Source organism: Glycine max, chromosome 3, assembly GCF_000004515.6.
Source record: "Glycine max cultivar Williams 82 chromosome 3, Glycine_max_v4.0, whole genome shotgun sequence".
Classification (NCBI taxonomy): Eukaryota; Viridiplantae; Streptophyta; class Magnoliopsida; order Fabales; family Fabaceae; genus Glycine; species Glycine max.
This window is the reverse complement of record NC_016090.4, coordinates 45,529,307-45,544,403: the sequence shown is the minus strand read 5'-3', so window position 1 is coordinate 45,544,403 and position 15,097 is coordinate 45,529,307. Positions and strand designations below refer to the sequence as shown.

At 30.9% G+C, this 15,097-nt stretch overlaps 2 protein-coding genes across 2 annotated transcripts; both read left to right on the top strand.

Annotated features, from left to right (window-relative positions):
• Positions 1 to 4,985: 4,985 nt before the first annotated feature.
• LOC100500550 (uncharacterized) lies at positions 4,986 to 6,439 on the top strand. The gene is made up of 4 exons (NM_001249034.2): positions 4,986 to 5,191; positions 5,433 to 5,590; positions 5,880 to 5,960; positions 6,125 to 6,439. Exons 1-4 carry the CDS (start codon positions 5,116 to 5,118, stop codon positions 6,257 to 6,259), a joined length of 450 nt encoding a protein of 149 aa, NP_001235963.1. The 5' UTR covers positions 4,986 to 5,115; the 3' UTR covers positions 6,260 to 6,439.
• Positions 6,440 to 11,181: 4,742 nt separating this feature from the next.
• On the top strand, positions 11,182 to 14,716 carry LOC102670317 (probable aldo-keto reductase 1). The gene is made up of 7 exons (XM_006577221.3): positions 11,182 to 11,513; positions 11,637 to 11,804; positions 11,894 to 12,097; positions 12,196 to 12,368; positions 13,671 to 13,767; positions 13,840 to 13,993; positions 14,326 to 14,716. The coding sequence occupies exons 1-7, from the start codon at positions 11,469 to 11,471 to the stop codon at positions 14,502 to 14,504; spliced, it is 1,020 nt and encodes a 339-aa protein (XP_006577284.1). The 5' UTR covers positions 11,182 to 11,468; the 3' UTR covers positions 14,505 to 14,716.
• Positions 14,717 to 15,097: the final 381 nt, after the last annotated feature.

The following is a 15,097-nucleotide window of genomic DNA, read 5'->3' as shown; positions in this document are numbered from 1 at the left end:
TTGCAAATATCACGCAACAATGTTAGTATCCCTTTGTCTTGAGTATTCATTATATATTTGTACGTATAAATAAATCTTATTTCAAAAGTTGTTTGATAATACTACGTACCATAATTATGTATATTTTAAAAAATAATATCACGCATATTATTTATATTCTGGTTTATACATGAAAATTCTTATTACAAAAGGCAGTGACAGTGTAGGAAAAAGTAACCCAAAGCGGCACAAACAGCATCTGCAAGCACGAAAGTTCATCCTCCCAAGTAACGCCCCAGCTATCAAGATCAAAGTAATCCCCGCAAACAAGCCCTGAAAAAACACCATCGTCGCGGTGGGAAAGAACCCCAGAAAAGCTTTCCCCAGAAGAACACCATTTTCTCGCCGAATGACATGCTGAATCCCCACGCCACCCTGCAAAGAAGAACGGCCGCGAAGGCGATAGTTAATGGCCCATGTCTTTTTCACTCTAGGCTTCCATAGAGAATCACCAGACCCACCACTGTGGCTGCCATTAACTGCCATGCGTTGTCTCCTTTGTTCAACCTTTCTGGGCTTGCTTCGTCTTCGGCTCCTCTATATTTAATTATGCTTATTACTAGTAGTTGAATAACTAGTACTTCAGTGTTTCAGTGTGATTTGGTTAATTGGCTGAAAACTCGAGTGAGGGTGTTCAAGGCCAAGGTTTTATGATACTGAGTTATTTGCAGCAGGTTTATACAATCAATCATTTTGTCGTTTTATTTACTTGGATGAGACATTATGAGGCCGGCTATGTTGGCAGACGTACGTACGTGGAAGCTGGAATGTATTTATTGATTCATCTTATCATGTATGTTGCCATGCATTAAATGATGTACCTGACAAATCGGTCGTAAAAATTTGGACAATTACCATACTGTATGTAAAGCGAATTTGACAAGTGTTCTATGTATTCTATGACGTGAACTCTGTCCAAGTAGACCATTTGTTTTTGCTTCATATTTTCCCTAATAAGGTAATATGCTTCTTCCATTTTCAAATAACCATTGGTCGAATAATGGATATTATCTTAATCTAACATGCCATAAGTTCAAGTTTTTACTCATTTCTTCAGATTAAGGTAAATATAATTTCCTTTATACATACGTACTGCCTTTTGTGATCCTACAATGCAGGCTTGTATACATTGTTTCTGTGAGCACAAAGTTAAATATTTTACGACAATTATTATGATTAATTATAATTAATTGTTATTGAATTATAATTTTTTTTTTATAAATGCATTCGGATAAATCACAATTATTGCACAACAAACCTATGTTTGTATTTTCCTTAATAATTTGAAATATGTATTACTATAGTGAATACTTATGAAAGCTTCTAAACATTTTTTTTATTTATAAATAAGTCAAAGAATATCATTCGTGTCAAAGTGACTGCGATTCCAATTAGGTTGACATCCAATAAGTAAAAGACTCCTAAAACAAACCAGGAAATTCATTAATTAACAACAGAAAAGGAACAAGAACAACATAACTAAAAACATGGGGGCATAAAAACCAAACACCCATGAACAAACCTAAGAAAATTTGTAACTAGGTAAGCCTATCTTGTTTCTATTGAGCTCTGCTACCAAAAAAGATGGGATGAAATCTCATCAGTAGAACCCAATGACAGAAGTAGCTCTAGAGGCAAACGTATCTGCACAGGCATTGTCTTTCCTATAAATGTGATAAACCACAGCTGGAAGATTTAGTTATAACTATACGATTCGGTCATCTATTCCTAAAAGCTTCTGAACATGATTCAATTGCAGACTCTGCTAATCTAAAATCAGAACTAGAGACATAAGCTGCCAGAGGATTCCTTTGAAGATCTCAAACTCGATCCACTCCCCCGCCTTAAATTAGAGTCATCGATCATGTGCCTCTTTTCTGACAGTAATCAATGTCAAGAATTCCAGATCAATTACCCCGTGTGTGTGTATATATATATATATAAAATAGAACTGACATTCAAAATAATAAAATAATATATATAATATAATATAAAACTAATAATTAAGTAATACTTAATTTTTATAAGAAGGACCGGAGATCTCAATTTATAGTATAAGACTAAGTGGTTCAAATTTCAATCACCTCATGTGAAAAAGATGGTTATATTACTAACATTGGATTCTGAATTCGAAGTGAACAATAACTCAGTTTAAAAGGTAAAGTGGATGAACTTAATTGTTGACATATATAAAAGAATCAACGGATATTATATAGTATATCCTTATACATAACAAATCCAAGGTAAATTAAAATATTAATAGTTAATTAATTTTCTCACCAACTAAAGTTACTTTATTTTATCATAAAAAAGCCAAATCCACAAATATAATATAATCATGAGATTAAGTATCATGAATAAAAGAGAAATTCAAAACACGTAAAACAATTTGTTCCTTTGTTGCATTTGGTGAAGCTTAGATAGTATCGTTTGATTCCATGCATCTCTTGCAATCTAATATCAACGTACGACAAGTTTGCAGGCAGGCCGTATTTTATTTTTGAGAAATACTTTTTGGTACGCACACTTTTTTTTTTTTTTTTTGTATAAACAGCACAAATGAATATTTTTGGTTGAAAAGTAAAAAAGAGAGAGATACAAGATAGCGTAAAAATAGAATTTTACAAGGATCCCACCTTGTATGATCAGTTATTATCCATTGTTCGTGTTTCCTTTCATAATAATTTGTTCGTGATAAATAACACTATTCTTTATTTATAGTCTTTTTTAAAAGTCTGCATTAATAATGACCGATTTTTCAAACTCGGAATTTAGAAGTGAGTATGATCCAACCCAGTCCACTAACATGATCCAACCCTAAGTTGAATTAGACGGGTTTGGGTTCTAAATTATTAATTAAATTATCAACTTAACATTAATTTTATATTCATAAAAAAAACAACTTTCAAATTTAAAAATGAATCGTTTTCATTTGACATTTATCAATGTCATTTTTTTAAAAAAAGTTCAAATTAATGTGAAATGAATATTCAGAAAACAATAAAACTTTCGTCAAAACAGTTATACTTTAAATACACTAATTTATTTATTATCTTATACTATAGACTTATATGAACAATTATCTATTATTTAGATAGAAAATAAGGAAATAAAATATTTAAATTTATACATTTTTATTAAAAAGAATAAAAATAAGAAAAAATAGAGAATAAAAGATATTTTAAATTTTTAATTCGAAATCTTTTTTTTTTCCAAGTTTGACTGAATATTTCAGGACAAGAATAAGAAATCATATTTTTCAAAAGGGCGTACTAGTATTTACTAGAACGAAGTGACGTCCATTAGCGGGCGAAGCAAAGTCAAATTGATGGAAAGCACGAACGACGAAAACTTGCACTGTTTCGGGAAAATTAAGCACCACATGCATCCGTACAACCTTCTTTCCCCCTTTCCCTTTCCCTTCTACATGACTTTTGAAGTAGATCTTGAATCTTCATATTTCTGTTGAATTCTCAGATTTTTCTGCAAAATATTCATTAAAAATTAATTATTCTCATATATATAAATATATAATTTTTTGCCAAAAGTTATTTATCAGTAAATCCAATAAATTTCAAAAAGACTATTATTTTTTTTAAAGGAAGGTTATTATTTCTTGATCATTTTCTCAAATGTAAAAGTCTTATTTCAAAAACACTATTCTCAAATATTGGACGGAGAGATTTATCATTCATGCTCGTCCTACCTAGAGCTTGAACATGTAAGATAAATTTATTATTTTTTATAAAAATTATCTTAAGAATTTTTATAAGATACTTAGATTTACATTATTATAAAGAAACAAGCCAGAGTTTTAACTTGTGACTTGTTAGATATGAGATCTTATTTTATTCGGACTAATTTTTTTGGGTCAAGATTGCTTCAACGGTAAGAAATAATTAAAAAAAAAATAACTTTAAAGGAAAGATCTATATGTTAGATTTTTTTATCAACATATGTGATATTTTTTTTATAAAAATTAAGAACAAAAGTTTTTTTATGGATCTAAAATATACACTTTAGTTATTTTATTCTTGGATTGGTTTTGCTTAGAAGTATAATATTTTCATGATATTATCTGAAATAGTAACATGAGAGAAATGAGAAATGGGAAATGATTAATTTTCCTTACTGTATATACGTGCATAGACTCTTGAAAGTTGAAAACTATTATTGTCGTTGGGAATACGGGATTGATTTTTTCGTGGAACTTAGTATTCTTTTTTCCTCTTTGCCTCCCAATTCTGGTGTTAATTTCCAAATGGTACAACTCAGATTTCTCCACTCCACTTCAATTTCATTTTACTTTTTTTTTTCAACTATAAATTTATCTTTTTTCGTTTAAAAGTAGGAAAATTAATTTTCACATTTTAAATGAAAATATATTTTAATGTAAACATATAATTCAAATTAATTTAATTATACCTCTTAATCAAATTAAGTGGTTTAAAATTAATTTTATCGAATTCTAAATTAAAAGAACATTATATAAACAAACAAGGTGTAAAAGAAATATATTAATTATACACAATCTATTATATTTTATATATTTAAGTTATTGTTTAACATATATAAAAATATTTAAAAAATAAATATATTTTTATTATAATATTGGACACTTATACCACGTATGTGCAATTAATTTTTAGTTTTCAAACCTAAGTACGTACATTCCTTACCGTCTTTCGTATAGACACCTAATTTGCCTAATTCGATTGTAAAGTACAAATATGTAGACTGTACTTGGTCAAAGCAACCAGTCTCCATATTCAAGTGAGTTATTATATTAGTTAGCATGTGGATATTTATTTTATATAACTAAAATTTATAATAATTTTTTTAAAACGCGTATTATACATTCAATTTATGATAAATAATTTATATTATGGTATTATTTTTTTTTTAAAAAGTTGCACGTTTAGAATTTTGCTATGCAATTATAAATCGAGGAGTGATTGAGTGAATATATATGAGCATGAGTGCTCTATCCCTGGTTCTCCCTCCCGTATCTGCGTAGAATGAGCTTGTGTTGAGCTGAAAGTAAGTTAGTGTATTATTTGTATAAAGGGATCGAGCATGAAGGAAGCCTTGAGGGAAGAGCAAATTGGTGAATTTTTGGAGGCCTTCTGTCTTTTTGACAAAGATGGAGATGGTACGTTAGGCTTGTTAATTATGCATTTAATTAAAACCAGTTACTCATAATACTCTCAATTGATCCTCCATTATTTGAACTTATTTTCTTTGGTTAGACTTAGATTTCCCCCCCTCTGTTTCCGTTTTTGTATGCTTGCTGAATTAATTTGCCCCTTAATTTAATCTCTTTAATTTCTTAATTATATACTTGATTGCATGTGATCTTTTTTGTTGTTTTATATATATGTATCGGAGAAAAGGCTGCATAACCATTGAAGAATTAAGCACTGCAATCAGATCACTAGATGAAAATCCAACGGTGGAGGAGTTGCAAATTATGATGAACGAAGTGGATATGGATGGCAACGGAACCATAGAATTCGGGGAATTCTTGAATCTCATGGCTAGAAAAATGAAGGTGCATAAAAAGAAATTACATGTTCATTTTTTTTATTCTAAAGTTCAATAAAATTTATTTTGATGTAATAGATTTTGAAGTGTGTTGACCATGATTTAGATGGCTATGCAAATTAGTTAATTTCATCTACAAGTTTTATATTTAAAAATGTGTGCATGTGCGAAGAATTAATTAAAATTAATGAATGCTACACAAACAAGAAGACCATGAAAAATTAGTTTGATTATCAATGAGAGTTGTAATATTAAAAGTTGATGTTGTTAATTATTTATGTATTTTGATCCAAAAGGAAACGGAAGCAGAAGAGGAATTGAAGGAAGCTTTCAGGGTGTTTGACAAAGATCATGATGGTTATATATCGCCCAGTGAGGTACAATGCTTTTTTTTTTTTTTAATTTTTATTTTACACGGAAGGTAGAGTTTGTCAATTACCATGTGAGAATTGTAAATCTTAATTTAATTTGTTCAACAACATTGCATGAGTTCATATGAACCATATAATGGACATGCCACATCACATGTGTATTCGTGCAGTTGAGGTCTGTGATGAGAACCATTGGAGAGAAGGTGACCGACGAAGAAGTGGAACAGATGGTCAAAGAGGCTGATTTAGATGGTGACGGGCTCGTTGATTATGAAGAGTTCGTGAGGATGATGTTGGCTGTTTAATAAAAAATATATACAAGCTTAATTAAATGTATGTATATTGGTATAATTTTAATGTTTGGTTAGTATATTATTCCTGGACGTACGGATGTAGGAAACTAGCATACTATACACATCACATCCTTATACGATCTCTATAGCTGTAACACAATCTTTATCAAATTATTCTAAAATTGGGCATTTATTTCAAATTTTATTGCATACCAATAAGTGATCACGTTCACAAAGCTAGCATAAAAGGCTTTTTGTAAAATAAATAAAATTAACAAGAGGAAAATTTCTGAGTGATAGAACTATATAAAGTCATCCTAAACTACAAGTAAACGAGCGTCACGTTAGATTAAGGATGTAATGCATTAACATAATGTATGCTGGTGTGATCCACATGCTGTTAAAACAAATTCTTATATAGCTTCCACGTTAGTTTGGCTTACTCTTGTGAATTTGGTGTTAGATGTGATTAGAAAACACAAATCCAAACATGTTAATAAATTTCTCATTAACCTTTTATTCAAGAGGTAAGTTCATGCATTTCAACTAATGAAATACTTGTTGATATATATCTTGAAATGTGCCATCTTTTTAATTTATGGTAATATATTGAATCTTTTGTCATCATAATTTATGATTTATATGATAGATGTTAACTTGATATATATATATATATATATATTATACAATTCCACAGTTAATTTATAACATTTATTTCACCTTTTTTTATTTATTTAAAGGGAAGCGTCGAACTTCAACACCAATTTTTTTTACAATAAGTCATGTTTGGAACAACTATCAAGTTGTTAAAAGTGTCATAAATAGAGGCAAGTTAGTGATATAAATAAGACTTAATTTGTGTAATTTTAATTAAATTTGTTCAACTTTTAATACTAGGCACTCTTTGAACTAGTCCAGAAATCTACTGTTGAAAAAGGTATCATGAGTGTCAATTATATTGATTCTAAATTATTATGAGTATTTAGCTAATCTTAGCTTTCAACTAATATTTATGTGACAACAAGTATGTTCGGTTTTCTATTGGAAAGAGTCAATATTTGTTAGGAAGTAGCTAACTATTACTAGTTATTAAAGCTGACAAAGAAATCAAACACACTATTAGAGTATTAGTATTGCATGAGTAGCATTCCTTAGATAAAAATATTGGATCATTATTAACATGGTTTTGAGCTTCCTGTTTTCTTTTCTTTTACCTTCTTTTCTGGAGTTTCATTTTTCCCCCTTAAGAATTCGGGGATGAATTCATTGTAATGGATGGTAGTCCGTAAAGTTTTCCATGCATGTACAAGTTTTTCTTTGAGGTCAAGAATTAATTATTTAATTATTATATTTTCAAACTAATTTTAAGAGAAACAAAAATAGAATACCTGGAGTTGTTTTTATTTATAAGAAAAAAAATGTGTACGGAGAGCAGTTCATTGAAATGTGTGCAAATTAACACACTCATCACAAATAACACCAAACTTTAATTTTATCTTAATTAACCATAAATTTTATCATATTTAAAGATAGACTTCATAAACTTTATTTTTGTTTCAATTGATCCTTAAAAAATATTTTTTTTTTATAAATAATCACCTTGAACTTTAATTTCATTCAAATTGATTTCTAAAGTTATCTTTTTTTTTTAAAAAAAAAAGCTCTTTCTATCAAGTTACTGTGAAATATCTTAAATAATGTGGATCATTCCCTAATGTTTTTCTTCTTTTATAACAATTCATTTGATCATATATTAAAATATAATAAAGATATGAATTTGAAAAAAAAAATATAAAACGATAAAAAAAATTCTTTATTAACTTGATTTTTGAATTTTAAATTTAGAATATTCTAATGTTTGAAAAACTAATTAATAAGTAAATAAATAATAAATGATTGAGATTTAAAATAAATAGTTTAGATTTTTTTTTTGTTAGTTGATTATCCTTGATTTAATAAAAGAGATTGTTCATAAGATTCTATTTTTTTTCATTTATAATCCTCTAAATTCACGCTAATGATGATTAAAATTGAAAAAACACATACTTAAAAGGACTAAAAATAAATAAAATATCTTATAGAATTAAAATTGCAAAAGGCACAAACTTAAAACTAAAATTTAAAAAATAAGCTTATAAAGGACAAGAAATGATAGAAGCGCTAACTTATAGAAACCAAAATGCTAATAAGTATTATGACAGAGAAACACATATCACGGTTCCTTTATTATTTTTTCATCTTTATTAGGCGCTTAATTGTTTTATAAAAAATATAATTGCCTTAAATATATTTACTCCCCATAAAATGAGTGAGTTTTTATTATTCATTAATACATTAAATTTAAGCTAATTTATGAATTGGAGAAAACAATAATTTTCTAATGAGATTTATATACCAGTAATGATTTATATGAGTGATAATAAAAAAATTGTATTTTTTAATTAAATGTTCTAAGATTTGAATTCTCGAAAAAAATATTAAAAGAAGAATATACCTTATGTCCACCCGGACAAAGATTTATTACTGGGACAACTATGTACCAAGGAAATTTATATGAATTCATTTAATAATAAAAAATATGTTAAAGTAATGTGTTAAAAATGTATCAACATTAAAAAGGTAAAATTAACTGCATACGTCTCGTTTTATAATTCTTTCTTAAAACGTTCGTGTGTTATTTCTTGTCAGATTTTTCAGGAATATCCTGTTAAAAAACATTGTTTGCTAGACTATCGTGGTTAAGCGTCGCAATAAAAAAAGAGTCAAATCCACCGATCCATAGCACTAACACATATTTGAAGAGAAACAGAAGAGAGAGACAGTTGGAAAATTTGCAGAGGAGCACACAAAAAATGGCATATATTTTATGTTGTTGGATTGATTTTATATTCTTCATTCATATCATGGCTTTGAGTTGGTATCTTCCTTGGCTTGTGTCAATCATTTTGGGTTGTTGCTTTTGGTGTTGTAAGGTTTCCAAGTTGGGATTCGGGTGCATGGGCCTGACCAGAGTGTACAATAATCCTGTTCCTGAAAAGGTTGGCATCTCTTTGATCAATTAAGTTTGCAAGTTTAGATAGCTTAAAGCTCTACCTTGTTGAATTTGTTAACATCTTGCCATGTCATCCAAAGATCAACTTGGTATTACAAAGAGACTCTAAGAAAACAAAATGGAACTTTTTAGACTTAGGGAATGATCATGAATCACGAGTGTATTTTAGCCCTTTTTTTTTTAATTTTGTAGACATAACACTTTAATTTAATCAAATAGTTTTACTTGCTTGAATTGGAACCTTTTTAATTTGTGTATACACGTTTAGTTAATTTCTTTCATTTCCTGAGTTAGTGCTTTTCGATGTCTTTCATGAATCTTCATTAAATGACTTTGGTGGCAACACTTACAAGGAACTTGGAATTGCAATAGTACCTTACAGTCCCCTTGACCGTGGATTTTTAAGTTGGAATTGCAATATTGTTCATCGACATCTTTTTCCACCAGGCAATTCAACCAAGGTTACATGGGGACAACTTTGACAAGAACAAAATCTTATATTCTAGGATAGAAAAGTTGGCAGAGAAGCATAAATGTACACCTTCACAACTTGCTCTTGCATCAAATTTTTTGTATGAGTTAAGATGAGTATATTTTCTGAAAATATATTATTTATAGAAATTTCTTCACATTCGTCTCGCTTGGATAAATTGAGTTAATCATCTAATTAGTCCTGAAATTATAATTACCGGTCATTTTAGTCCCTAACAATCATCAGACATTTTTAATTATGATTTTTTTTAAAAAGTAAATTAACATTTCTGCAACCTCTCATGTGTATTGTAGGAACAACTAAGATAAAAAAATCTTGATAATAATATCGGTTCATGTGAAGTGAAACTCAGCAAAGATGATTTAAAGGAGATTACAGATGCTCTACCAATATCTGAGGTGGCAGGGGATTGGACTAGTGATACATTTGTTAGATGTTGATGGAAGTATGCTAATACTCCACCAAAAGCATAACTATATATAGCAGTTATGGACCTTTGAGCTAGCTCCGATCTTTCTTTTAATCAAGTTTCTTGTCTCCTTGCATGCTCCAAAATACAATCATTTTGGTCCTATATATAGCAGTTATGTTGTATGCTTAATTAATCACGTGATATTAAATGATGAGACATACAGTGTGATCTGAAGCCAATATATATCCATAGTTCTGCCGAATCATGGTTCAATTCAATCAATGTTTAACCGGAGTTCAATAGAATCAATAGTTTCAAACTCGTCAGAATTTTTCTGCCAATGAAGATTGGTTTGTTGTAGCGCGTAAGTAGAATGCCAGTGGGCGGCTGGGCGCTTTCGTTGTCATTAGAACTGGATTTCCCCACAAAGAAACAAATACTTTTTTTTAAGAGCAAAATGCCCTTTGTCCAAATTATGACATTTTGTAAAATTAGTTTGGGTTATAGATCCATAATTGTCTAAGGGTAAACAACAACCTTCATTGTCTAGTAATATCACCTAGCTTAAATAAATCGACGTGGGTTTATTAGTTAGAACTAGTTTAGAACCTAATTTTGACAATAGTCTTCTATCATGCGCGTGAAAAGATCCAAAGGCCTCTATTGGATTTCTTATGTGTGGGGAAGAATTAAAGTAAACAAACGAGTAAAGATTAGACAAACATGGTGACAAATTACAAATTTTAAAACTATATTTTCATGTCGGTAAATAATAAATTCATCTACTGAAGTAAGAATGCTAGTTAAATGTAGAGAACAAATTAAGGGTTTCTTCAAAAAGGAAAAATTATGCATGTTTACCGTGATTTTTCTGTACCGATAATAGACAATAAGATTCAGCGTAGTTATAGATAGCTGAATAATTAGTTTTCGACTATTTGCGAAATATATATTTGTTCACACAAAAATCAATTTTTTTTTTATAATTTTTTTGAGTAATGGCGTCAGTAGGGTTAACTTGAAGGTGAAGCGAGATGAACCAGACACATCCGTTAGTATTTAGTAACACTATGGCGGTTGAGAAGTCAAATAAGCCCGGAATAAAAATTAAAAAAGTCATGATAACAAAAAAATTGGAAGAGAGAGATTAAGCAGGTGGCGCCCAAAGAGTTAGGTGTACCAACCTCATAGCACTAATAACACATATTTGAAGACGAATAGAAGAAAGAAAGCTAATTGGAAAATTCGTTTAGGAACACAAAAAATGGCAGATATTCCTCGGGTGAAGCTTGGAAGCCAAGGCCTGGAGGTTAGTTTTTTTTTTTTTTTTGGATTGATTTGAAATTCTTCATTCGAATAATGTTTCTGAATTGAGTTGGTATCTTCCTTGTCTTGTGTGAACCATTTTTGGTTGTTGCTTTTGTTTTGTAAGGTTTCCAAGTTAGGATTTGGTTGTATGGGCCTAAGTGGAGTGTACAACGATCCTGTTCCCGAAGAGGTTGGCATCTCTTTGATCAAACACGCATTCACCAAAGGGGTCACTTTCTTTGATTCTGCAGATTTTTATGGAGCACGTGCCAATGAAGTTTTGGTCGGAAAGGTTAACTACCTTTTAACAGATCTGTTTCATTTTAACAAATAACAATCAACAATGGATGTAAGTAACATAACATTTTAGTTAACTCTCAGGCTCTCAGGGACTTTCCTCGAGATCAATTTCAGATTGCCACAAAGTTTGGGATTGTCAAAATGGAAAATGGTAATGTGATAGTGAACGGTTCCCCTGAATATGTTCGGTCCTGTTGCGAGGGTAGCCTCCAACGCCTTGGTGTCAGCTACATTGATCTCTATTATCAGCACCGTGTTGACACAACTGTACCCATTGAAGACACCGTGAGTGCTGCCATCAATTACTTCTCTTTTTCATGTGAGGATTATTTATTTGGTGGCTCTGTGTTTGATATGTTTGTTCGGTTTTCTTTGAATGACAGATGGGAGAGCTTAAAAGGCTGGTCCAAGAGGGAAAAATAAGGTACATAGGATTGTCGGAAGCTAGCCCTGACACAATTAGGAGGGCACATGCTGTTCATCCCATTACTGCTGTGCAACTGGAGTGGTCCCTTTGGACTCGTGAAATTGAGCAAGATATTGTTCCACTTTGCAGGTACATAAAGAGGGTGTCCATAATGTAAAATGTTGTTTCTGTGGAGAATTTGCTGATTTGTTTCCTGCTTCCCAGTCATAATTGAGTTTATAAGTTTAGATAGCATGAAGCTCTACCTTACAAGTGGAACTTGTGGATTATTTATGATTGTGAACAATTATGTATAAAGGTTTTAACAATTATTTCACCAAAAAAGAAAGTCAATGTTAAGTTGTCAGTTTTTGTTTTGAAGGGGCTCCTATTGTAAGGGTCATAAGCATTTCTTCAGGAAATGACATCACTCTTCTATGCAATTTCATAGCTGAAGTTGGATTCCTCTTATGTATCTTACAGGAAATCAAACATTTAAGGTGTATATTTCGTTTATTGATGATTTTGATAAGAACTTTGCGAGAAGCTAGTTGTTGTAGTTAGAGAGCCCAAGGCCTTATACTTCCACTGTGACACTCAAGTTTCTGATTCAAACTGATAGAAACTAGATCAGATTTATAGAGAGAAAAGCTCCTATTAACAGAAAAGTGTGCAAATGATTCCCAGGACTTTTGAGAGGCCTGGACTCTCCCAATCTGGATTCCGCCTGGACCCTCTCAAATCACAAGATAAAATCTCCCTCTCAACCCTTTCTTATTAGGCAACATGCTTTGTTCCTCTAATTATCTCAGCCCCCAACTAACTAATTCTAATTATTCTACTTTTGTAATTGGGGTTACCTATCTGGTTTCTACAGCCTTCTTTTTGGTCTGTCTCTTTTGCAATTATTTATAATTTTTGAGACAAACTGAAAATAGTTCCTTGAATCTTTGGGTTGATGGTTATATATCTCTATGGAAATGGAAGCTTTTTTTTTTTTATTGAAAAATGTTTAATTGCTAGTTTGTTAGCCGAAGAGATCAAAACTGTGACCTTTCCCTCCTTTTCCTCCTTGTTAACCACACAACCAACCTTATATCTCCTGCAAATGTCTACATACCATTGTTTTTTCTGTGATATCTTTGGACAAGGGTCCTCTTCAGTTTAACTGCATTGTGTTCAGTTCATTATCAAGCCATTCAAATTATTATAATATAATCTTTATTTTTAAATTATCCATGTATTAAAAAAATAATGGTCAGGATCCAATTTCTTTCAAGCGAAGAAAGTTGTTTAATTTCTAGAGATAAACTTTCGATCAAGTAGTTTTACTATCTTGAATTGGAACGTTTTTATTTGTGTATACACGACCAAGTTCTTTGTTTTCCTGACCTAGTGCTTTTCCATGTCCTTCGTGAATCTTCATTAATGACTTTGGAAGCAACACTTCAGGGAACTTGGAATTGGAATAGTACCATACAGCCCCCTTGGCCGTGGATTTTTTGGTGGCAAGGCTGTCGTAGAAAGTATACCTGCAAACAGTTTTCTGGTATGGACTTAAACCTTTCTTTCTGACAACACTTGCCCTTGTTCATTGTTCACTAACATCTCTTTCCACCAGGCATTTCAACCAAGGTTACGAGGGGAGAACTTTGACAAGAACAAAATCTTATATTCTAGGATAGAAAAATTGGCAGAGAAGTATGGATGTACATCTTCGCAACTTGCTCTTGCATGGATTCTTCATCAAGGAGACGATGTGGTACCCATCCCTGGTGAGTGATTTTCCTGACTTTGGTACGCAACATTTGATCTAATTCTTGACTTTGTTGTGTGTCAGTCAATTTGATCTCTAACACTAGCGATCAAATCAATTTATGATAGTCAATTTGACAATGGTTACTAAATTCAGGAACTAAATTGAATGACACGTATGGAAGTCATAGACTAAGTTAGCATTTTTACAATATCAGAGGCTAAATTGAATCATGCACGAACCCCCTTGATCATGGGCTCATAATACTATATCGTGACGTCATGTCAGCATTTAATTGTGAATTGTTTTTGCCAGAGAATTAACATTTCTGGAGCCTCTCATGTATTGCAGGAACAACTAAGATAAAAAATCTTGATAGTAATATCGGTTCATGTGAAGTGAAACTCAGCAAAGATGATTTAAAGGAGATTACAGATGCTGTACCAATATCTGAGGTGGCAGGGGATCGGACCACTGATGCATTTGTTAGATGTTCATGGAAGTTTGCTAATACTCCACCAAAAGCATAACTATATATACCAGTTATGCACTTATGCACCTTAGATCTCAGATCTTTCTTTTCATCTAGTTTCGTATCTCCTTGCGTGCTCCAAAATTTAATCCGCTCTCAATAAAACTAATTGCCATTGGTCCTATACGGACAACTCACAAAACTTATGTTGTATGCTTAATTATGCACATCTTATTAAATAATGAGAGAGTGAGACTCATCTGAAGCCAAGATATCCATCTTTGTGTCGAATCATGGTTCCATTGAATGTTTTACTGATTATTTTTTAGAGACAAATTTTCTGTTGGTGAAGATTGGTTTGGTTTATTGTTGGTGCTGCCTGCTGTGCGTAAGTAGCTAGAATGCCAATAAATAGTCTAAAGTAAGAACATGATTATGGATAGCTATTAAAATCTTTTAGGTAGAGTAAATAGGACCGACGGAAAGACTTTTTCATTATTATTTAATCCTAAATTATTATTTATAATAAATTTATTGATTTTTATAATAATAATTATTTAAAAGTTATTTCAATAATAACTTTTAATAAATTAATTATGTAAATAACGATGAAATTATTTTAGTAAGAATAAATGGTATATGCATTTACCG

Excerpts from the sequence above, each read along its gene's own strand:
- LOC100500550 (NM_001249034.2), top strand. The coding sequence starts at position 5,116 with ATGAAGGAAGCCTTGAGGGAAGAGCAAATTGGTGAATTTTTGGAGGCC. Across the intron at positions 5,591-5,879 it reads TCATGGCTAGAAAAATGAAG|GAAACGGAAGCAGAAGAGGA; the intron begins GTGCATAAAAAG and ends TTGATCCAAAAG. Across the intron at positions 5,961-6,124 it reads GTTATATATCGCCCAGTGAG|TTGAGGTCTGTGATGAGAAC; the intron begins GTACAATGCTTT and ends GTATTCGTGCAG.
- LOC102670317 (XM_006577221.3), top strand. The coding sequence starts at position 11,469 with ATGGCAGATATTCCTCGGGTGAAGCTTGGAAGCCAAGGCCTGGAG. Across the intron at positions 11,805-11,893 it reads ATGAAGTTTTGGTCGGAAAG|GCTCTCAGGGACTTTCCTCG; the intron begins GTTAACTACCTT and ends GTTAACTCTCAG. Across the intron at positions 12,098-12,195 it reads CTGTACCCATTGAAGACACC|ATGGGAGAGCTTAAAAGGCT; the intron begins GTGAGTGCTGCC and ends TTTGAATGACAG.